This window comes from Chinchilla lanigera, unplaced genomic scaffold (genome assembly GCF_000276665.1).
Source record: "Chinchilla lanigera isolate Chin_1 unplaced genomic scaffold, ChiLan1.0 scaffold00028, whole genome shotgun sequence".
In the NCBI taxonomy this organism is placed as follows: Eukaryota; Metazoa; Chordata; class Mammalia; order Rodentia; family Chinchillidae; genus Chinchilla; species Chinchilla lanigera.
In genome coordinates, this window is record NW_004955429.1 from 12,828,787 (window position 1) to 12,837,963 (window position 9,177).

Genomic DNA, 9,177 nt, shown 5'->3' on the forward strand with positions numbered 1-9,177 from the left:
TCTCCCAGAGGCAGACAGGGAACAGGTACTACTGCCGCCCAGACCGGCTTCTTGCACAGCCCCAGGAGGAGGTCCCTCAAAAACCGCTGCCCGGAGAAGAGACAGCAGGTGCCCGGGGCACAGGCGCCAGTGTGGCTCTCCTGCACTGGCGGTGGTCTGGAGACTGTGAGTCTGGGGATGCAGGGCTCCCCAAGGGGAGCCATGGGCCAGAGTGGGGCTCTTCCTAAACCAAACTCCCAGTGACACCACCCAGCACCTTCCCTCCATACCTGGGGCTGTGTCCACACCTATGCTCCACACCCTGACCAGGCACTGACCCACCCGACTCCCTGCGCCTCCCCATAAAATAAATCCGTCTCCCTGCACGCTGCAAGACAAGCAGCCCCCGGGAAGCGGTCACAATGGCCAGAGGTGCCCAGGAGAGGCCGGGGTAGTGAGCTCTGCACCCCATACCCTGAGGGACAGCGTGTTTACTGCCGATGGCCACAAGCTGGTCTAGGACGCCAGGAGCCCCACTAGAACCCTGCTGTGTCCCTGATGGCTGAGTGACCTCAGGCAAGATCCCGAGCTTCTCTGCTCCTGTATCCCCGCTCCAGGGACCATGCGGTGATGCACCAGGAATTGTGAGGACTGGTCACGCCACCACGCCGACATGAGCAGCCCTTGCACAGGAGCCTGGGCTGCCCCTTCTAGGAAGCATGGCCACACCCATGCCTGGAGGTAGCACAGCAGCTGTCTCCTGCCAGCTGCACCAGCCATGCTCCCCCGGAGAGCCCAGAGCCACCCTCTCGCTACACAGCCTGCCCTTCACTGCCCAAGGAGGCTGCCCTGGGGGGCAACAAGGCTGCCGCTCTCCACCTACAGCCTCAACTGCAGCCGCAGCCTCAGCTCTTGCCAGGCCTGTGCAGGAAACGCTGGGCTGGAGCTCAGGACTCCGGAGTCTCCCGGCTCCTCATCCCGCCCTGGCCCTCTGTGCGGTCCTAGTCACCTAGTGGAATAATCAGGCAGGAGGCGGGGGAGACGCATGCTCTGTGGGTCTAAGTTGTAGCAGCGAGTCTGTGCCCACTGCATGCTCTGCTGGCACCTTGAAATATCTGCATTAATTGCCAATATGCACAAATTGGGAGCTTTTGCGTGCAATTCCAGATCTCAGGCTTCTTTTGGAAGATCCAAAGTTATGGGCCATGCTAGGCATCCACAGCCCCCGGGCGATCACCAGAGCTGGGCAGCTGCTGTCCCTGGGCTCAAGGCACTGGGCTCTGGCACCCATCCGCCCTGTGGCTCTTCCCGCGAGCCTCTCTACTGCCCCAGCTTTCTCACTCCCGAAGCTTGTGCCTGCATCCCTGCCCTGCCCTGCCTGCCACAGGCCGGCGACCCTCCCTGGGCCTCAGTTCCCTGACTGTGAAACGGGCAGAATGGTGGCTCCCAGCCCCCTTCCGGAAGTGTCAAAAGAAGCATCCCGAGGCTTCGCGGACCAGTGCTCATACAGGAATTAACAGACACCTGGCACCAGGCAGGCCCTGTGCAGTGCGGGCCCCTGGCATGTGGACACAGTAAGGACAGCACCCTGCCTGTTCCGCAGGGTGCGGCTTGGGCCTCTGCTGACGGCTGGCAGCGGCTGGAGGGAGCACGGAGCACAGGGAGGACCAGCTGGGAGAGCTTGTGGAGCAGCTGCACGACAAACACCGGCCGGGGCAGGAAGCAAGGGCTGAGCACCTCCCGCCCAGCCCCAGCAGGCCTGGCCCTTGGCTCTTTCAAGAGCTTCTGACCCACAGCAAAGACATACATTTGTTCACTTCAACAAAAACACAAACCCAGCCCCGACCAGAGCCTGAGCCCAGCGATCCCCTGGCAGGGAAAGGAAGGGGACTTGTGGCCCTGGGCGCTGCTCCAGGCCAGCTCAAGTCTCACTCACCCACCCAGTAATCCTGAGATTATCACCAACATCTTAGGAGGTCGAAACTGAGGCTCAGAGAGGGTGCGTCACTTGCCTGAGGTCACACAGCTGGGAAGGCAGAGGCGGGAATTCACTCTCAGAGCCAGGCTGTGAGTTGGCCCGAGACACCTTTCCCAGCATGGACACAGGGGTGGAGGTCCCTGCAAAGCGCTGGCCCATGCAGTGCTGACCTCAGCCAGAGGGAAGCCTCCCTGAAGACTCTGAGCGCTGCAGGACACGGGAGCCAGAGGCCACCCAAGCCAGGCCCAGCCTAGGCAGTGCTGGCAAGCAGATGCGCCGACAATAGAAAGCCACAGCTCGGAGCCTAGGGCATCCCAGACTCTGCAAGGCCAGGCACACACGAGGCAAAGGATACCAGGCATGACCCAGCCTCAGCAGTGCACCCAGGCACCCACTGTGAGCACAGCTCTACTGTGTGACAAGCCCAACACATGGGGCCGGGCAGCTTCTTCCAACAGAGAGCACAGCTGGTGCAAGCCCTCTTACGGAGAGAATTGTCCAGGCCCAGGACAATTAAGCAATGTGCCCAGTGGTCACATAGTGAGCCAGGGAACAGGCCAGCACCCAGGTTGGGCAGCTATCCAGGAACCAGGCAAGAAATGCAACGTTAAGGCCCCAACAGATCTGGGTTCTGAGCTGGGCTCACACACACTTGGCCTGGACTGTGGGTAGGGCTCATGTTTCTGTCTTACAGAAAGGGATTCCTCCTTTTGACTTTTTGGGACACTGTATCCCTATGTAGTGCAGGCTAGCCTTGAGCTCACTATGTAGTCCAAGCTGGCTTTGAACTCTCAGTGATCCTCCCGCCTCAGCCTCCCCAGTGCTGGAACTACAGGCATGCACCACCACATAAGGCACTGGAAGGGGTTCTGTGGGTGTCAGCTTTTCGTCGCTGGAATAAAACATCCGAAAAAATCAATTTAAAGTAAGAAGGAGGGGCTGGGGATTTAGCTCAGCGGTAAAGCGCCTGCCTGGCAAGCGCAAGGTCGTGAGTTCGGTTCCTGGTACAGGACAAAAAAACCAAAATAAATAAATAAATAAATAAATAAAGTAAGAAGGATTTCTTTGGGCTTATGGATTTGGAAGACTCAGTCTGTGGTCGCCTTGGTGTCATTGCCAGCCCACCTGGCTGGCAGCCGGATCCTGGTCCTTTGCTCAGGACACCTGCCCTGGAGTGGTGACCCTGAGAAGCCATGGAGACAGTCCACTGTATGGACGGGACAAATGTCAGCCAGGGCCAGGGGCTTTTCTGCCATTTTCAGGGTTTGGCAGACAGCAAGCCCTTTCTCCGCCTCATCCCCAGGTTCCCATGATGTCTAATAGGCCATGTTCCCACCCACATGGCTGCCACATTCCCAGAGGCACTGGGGCCAGCACTTCCTTCTGGGGACCTGCCTCAGTCATAGCACGGCCGCTCACAGTACCAATGGTCACGGGAACACAGAGTGACTAGCAGCCACTGCAGCACACAGGGAACACCTGTGACTGGCCCCAAGCTTGTGGCTCCACCTCGCATTCCTCCTCACCTGGGCGGCCTAGGCACGGCCTCCTCATTGGTCCTCAAAACAGCTGCAGCCCTGAGTGCTCAGCACCTCCTAAGGCAACAGGGCTCGGGGGGTGATGTCCAAGGCCCCAGTAACTGCCACCGAGAGACAGACCCTGGCACATGCCCTGGACCCTGCCAGGGCGTTCTGGATGCCCCCCATAGCAGCCAGGGGGCTCTGAGATCCAAGTCCCACTTTCCTCCAGGACCCTCCCACAGGTCCTCAAACCTGTCCAAGTCCCCACAGAAAATGGCGTACCATCTGCACGGACGCTATGCACATCCTCCATCCCACCAGCAGGCTCACAGCGCACCCCGCCTCATTCCCCAGCAGGATCCAGCTCGGAACCACACCCATCTGATTGCTGGGGTCTCCATCTCCCCTGCCAGGGCCTGAGCTCCCCAAGGGCAGGTTCTGTCTGCAACTGCCCAGCACAAATGCAGCCTGGGCACTGCGAAATGACAGTCAGGGGAAAGAAGAGTCAGGGGAAAGGACGGGAAGATGCCAGAGGAACCTGGTGCCACCACTTTGCTCCCACGTGCCCACAGGCAAGGGGCCTGAGCTCTGCGAGGCTCACTTGCCCCTCCCAGAAACCAATCAGGGCTGCTGTGGGGGTGGAAGGGCTTAATCACCACAGTTCTCCCGGCAGCGCCTGGCACAAGTCACAGTGCTACGTGGTGTCTGCAGCGGAATTTCTCAGCCGTCCAGGGCGTCCCAACAGCCGGAGACCCCTGCCCTGGAGAATCTGGGAACTGGAGGCCTCAAGCAAAGGGTCCCATCCGGCCCTACCTTCCCGCCACACCGCGGCTGTGGGGGGCTTGGTCCAGGTCGGGGGCCGCCTCCCAGACCTCCTGAGGGCCGCCCAGGGGTCTCCCTACGGGAGGGGACGGAGCTACCAGCTCAACAAGAAAGGCTGTGCACCCCAAGCCCTGCAGTGACAACAGACGCCAGGCTCCCTCTCCCAGCCCAGGGCGCCGGCATGTGGCTTCCATTAGGCCACATCTGGAGGTGCTCAGAGGCAAGGCTGGCCCGCCGAGGCAGCCTGGATCCTGGCACAGCTCTGCTCCTACACAGGACCCCCGACCTAAGTCAGGGCCTCGGGCAACGGCTGGAAACCTCCTTCCCCAGGCCCCAGGCTGCCATGGCAACATGGCTAGGGGGTCACTTCCGGCCCATCGCAGCCTCCTGCAGGGTCTGCCCTGCTACCATCGCCCCCAGCTTCTCCATCCAGGGCCCCACCGTGACTGGGGATACCCCGCCCCCAGCTCTCCCCTGCAACAGCAGCCAGATCCAAATCCCACTTTTTAACACAGATGTTCCACCAAGCAGCCAGATCCCCACGCACAGCACCGCCTGTCACCCACCTTCACACACTTCTCGCCCACGGCTGTTTATCTGCTCAGCGCCCTCCACCCCCATCAGACCCCAGGGGCAGCGGAAGCTGCATCTGCGGGGCTCCCTGCACAACTCAGCACAGATAGGGTGCGCCCCGAACGCCTCTGGAGAGCAGATGGTGGATAGTAATCGCTCACACTTCCAATTACTCAGCTCCGCACCAAGGGTATGAACTAGCTCATTTAACCCTCAAAACACTGCAGCTGACAGATGGAGAAACTGAGGCACAAGACGGCCAGGCACCTGAGGGTCATGGAGCCAGAGCACAAACAGGCGAACACTGGTGGACAGAAAGAAGACAGAGGGATCAAGAACGTTCATCTGGCCAGGCCCTAGCTCCTGGGTCCCATCCCCCACCACCACCTTGCGTTCTATGCCCTGCACACCTAGCGCTGTGGCTGGGCTCAGGCTCCTGAGACAGCCCCAGCCCGGGTGGGGGCCCTCATCACAGGCCACGCCCACGGCCCCGTCCCCTGAGCCCAGGGAAGAGAAAAACGTGAACCTGGGCCCTGAGAGCAAAGCAGTGCCCCAGATCGCAGAGCCCAGGGCCCCAGAGGCCCCTGGCAGCAGGAGGCCGCAGTGCGAAGGCAGGGGCTGGGCCTGCTCCCCAACCAGCTGTACCCCGCCTCATCAGGGCCCTCTGCAGACCCCCGAGGGCTCTGGGCTGGGGCTGGGGCTGGGGAGCAGCTGGGGCTCAGGAGAGAGGGGACCTGCAGCCCGGCACCAGGCCGGGGCTCCGAGATCGCCCCCCACTTCACTGCAATGCGAGGGCATAGGCTGCGCACAGTCCTCGCCCGTCGATGCCCACGCAGGCTTAGAGCGCGGCCGAGGCCACACAGCCCGGGCAGCAGGACGCAGCATCAGGACACCGGAGGAAGCCCAGAGCCCTGCTTCCTCTCCTCCTGCACCGCCCCAGCCCGGGGGCCCACACCCTCCTGGGCCACCCCTGCCTCCCTGGGCCAGCTGGCCTGCTCGCTGCTGACCTGCTGACATCTAAGCAGGGTCTGTAGAGGGAGTGGCAGGAGACAGACCCCTGGAAACCAGAACCTTCCAGAGCACCTGAGAGGGGGTGGGGAGAAAACAGCTGAGCGGGGAGAGAGGAGACGAGACCCGGAGGTCCGAGTCGGCTTCCCGGGGGAGGTGCTGTCTGGGAACGGTGTGGGCAGCAAGGGAGCTCGGGCGGGAGGAATGACTAACAGAGGAGGCAGCCTGAAAGAGCCACTCCTCGGCACTTACGGAGCACCAACTGTGTACACAGCCCTCCTGGAGGCCCCGGGGCTCAGGGTGACAGACATGATCCCCTTCCAGTGCGGAAACCATACAGTAACAATAAACAAGTATCTAAGGAAATACACACCATCACGTCAGCGATGGCTTAAAGTCAAACAGGGTTAAGAGGAAAGGTGGATGGCCAGGCAAGGAGCCCCTGGGAGGAGATCAGAGCAGAGGGAAGGAAGAAGCCATGCAGGTGCCAGGAAGAGGTGCTGCAAACGCAAAGGCCCTGGGGCCAGTGCGGCTGTGCAGATCAGGCCCGTGGAAGAGGAGGGGCAGACTCTACACAGCCCTAGGTGTCCTGCTGAGATGCTCACAGGCCCTACCAGGCCCCATGAGACCCTTGCTTGGATGAAGGACACCTGCTGGGGACCCAGCATCTCTCAGGAAGGGGACCTCACCCCACCCACCATCCACCCACAGAAGCTGTTGGAGGCCCAGGCAGTGACCAGCACCCCTACAAGAAGCAGGAAAAGAGCTTCTTACCTTCAGGGCTGCCCCTGGGGACAGAATGGACAGAGTTGGGGTCTGCGTCCTCCTCTGCCCGGGAACGGGGTGGCGCTGGCTGGAGCTTGGGCACACCCAGGGTGGGCAGGACCTGGGCCTCCTGGTGCAGCGGTATGGCCAGGATGGGGTGGGTGCTGGGTTTGACGGGACCCTCGGGAGGGCTCAGTGTAGCCCAGGACGGGACGCCATGAGCTGGGCCTGACCGAGGCAGGGGCGCAGGGCCCTCCTTCCCAGCGCTGTGAGGGGTGGCTTGTGCATCCGGGATGAGGTTCTCCTCAGGCCTTGCCTTGGCTTCTGCCCCCTGCTCCAGGACAGCGAGGCTGGGCCTGGCTGGGGCCATGGTGGGCAGGCCACCCAGCACCTTGGGGCCACCTGCTGCCAGCTGCTCAGTGACCGCTGTTTCTTCTTCCTCCTCCCCCTCCCCTCCCTCCTCCTCCTCCTCCTCGTCCTCCTCAGTGTCCTCTGTCACTCTCCTGGCTTTGGCCTGCACAGGAGCCGGGGGACCCAAGGCAGCAGCCGCTGTGGGCCGGGGGAGGGCCGCCGGCCAGGGAGTCGCCTGCATGGTGGACTGCAGCTGGATCCCGCCGCCCAGGGCAGCTGGGGCAGCCCCTGCCCCGGCCTGGGCCTCACCCACCAGCGCCGACACAGCCTCCCCCTCGGCCACCTCCTGGTCGTAGCTGTAGGGATCTTCATAGTGTCGCTCAGGGTCCCCCTCCTCAGTGTCCGAGAAGTTCCCATGGCAGCCGGGAAGCTGGTAGCAGATGAGCTCCCCGCCAGCGTCAGGGCAGTGGCACGCCCGGCAGGCTGACAGGTGGACGGTGTGGCCGGCAGGGTATTTCCGGCTGGAGTGGACGCAGCCCACCTGACCACACTGTGGGCAGCTGTCGGCTGCCACCACAGCCTCGATGCAGTTGGGCGGCAGCTCGGGGCACAGCATGAACTGGCAGCTGATCTTGCCACCACCTGGCGGGCAGGAGCACTCGGTGCTGCCGAAGTCCACGAAGTAGGACTGCCCGGCGGGCACACGGCCGTCCACAAAGCCGCCCTGCACACAGTCGTAGTACTGGTAGCCCTCGCAGGCGCAGCCGTGCCGCACGCAGGTGGCGCAGCACGCGCCCGGCTCCAGCGCCTCCTCGATGCAGTTCTCCAGCAGTGGACACTGGACACCCGTGCAGTCCTGCCACGGCCCTGCCACGCCCGGGCTCGGGCCCATCGCCACGGCCAGGGCCACCACCAGCCAGAGTCCTGCGGGGTCCCAGAGCAGCGCCATGGTCCTGCAAGCCCCTGGGGATGGAAAGGAAGCCCATCAGCACCGGGGCAGGCACCCAGGCCAGGCACACCTGGCACACACACTCACACGACTCCGTGCCGTGGGGACGGACGCACACCCAGGCGAGTCACCGGCTCAGACGCTGCGGGGGTCCTGATGTGGCCCCAAATCTGCTCTCTCAAAGCCACCTGGGCAGGAACAAGCTGCTCCCTGGGCTCTGGCACAGACTTCCACTCCCCCACAGCAGCCCCAGCTGGACATGTGGGGTGCAGGACCATCCCCATGGGACCCCCGGGACTGCAGGCTGAGCCCCAGGGACACTCCTGCCCACCTCCGCCAGCACCAGCAAAGACATCTCAGACACCTCACTGCCCCTGACACCCCAACACAGCCTCCCCATCCGTCCTGTCAGCTGTCCCCTCGACACCCCGCCCTCGATCCAGCGCTGCCCCAGCGCCAACCCGGCTCCCATCTGCCCGGGAACATCCGCAGCCGACCCCCCACCCCCTTTCCCTGGGATGCCAGGGTGACCAGGAGCAGTGGTCCTGCCTCACAGGGCCACACAGCTCCCCCACCTCCCCATCACCTCGGGACCTGCCTGTGCCCAGCAGCCAGGGCCCTCGGCAGTCCCCCAGCCCAGATATCCCCTGGACCCTCCAAGCACTCTCCTCCCCGGCCCCCCATCACCCTCTACAAGCCGCCCGAACGCCACCTTCTAATCTTCAACCCTCCCCACTTCACCCTTGGAAAACTCAGGCCCCTCAGCCTGCGGTGACTGGGACCAGGCCTCACCCCAGGCTCCGCCCAAACCGCCAGCAAGGGCTCCCTCTGCACCCAGCCCCGACGCAGTGCTCATGTCGGTGGTTCCTTGCTAAAAGCACCCATTTTTTAAAAAAGAAAACACAAAGAAGTGGCATGCCTAGCTTTTTAAACATGTCATATCAAACTTTATGTATTTTTTTGGTACCAGGAATCGAACTCAGCCTCACACTTGCCAGGCAGGTGCTGGGCCACTGAGCTATATCCCAGGCCCTCCAACTTTAAAACGTAGGTTTTTAAAAGATTAAGGCAGGAGGGAGAAGTGGAGAGCAATGCCAGTGCGGTTTCTGGAGGAAGCCACAGTGGGCACCAGGTGTGCAGGACAGAGCCCCGAGGGCAGCGGAAGAGTGACAGCCGGCGTCACCACCCGCAGCGGTGGCCAGGCAGCGCCAGGGCAACCTAGGGCCTCCAGA

At 62.5% G+C, this 9,177-nt stretch overlaps 1 protein-coding gene across 2 annotated transcripts in view; it reads right to left on the bottom strand.

Moving 5' to 3' along the window:
• Positions 1–9,177, bottom strand: part of Fbln2 (fibulin 2) — an 88,619-nt gene that overhangs the window by 36,861 nt on the left and 42,581 nt on the right. For both annotated transcript variants that reach the window (XM_005386977.2, XM_005386978.2), the window contains exon 3: positions 6,655–7,959. In XM_005386977.2, the coding sequence (XP_005387034.1) occupies positions 6,655–7,945 (1,291 nt within the window). In that variant the 5' untranslated portion in view covers positions 7,946–7,959. The remainder of the gene's footprint in view (positions 1–6,654; positions 7,960–9,177) is intronic.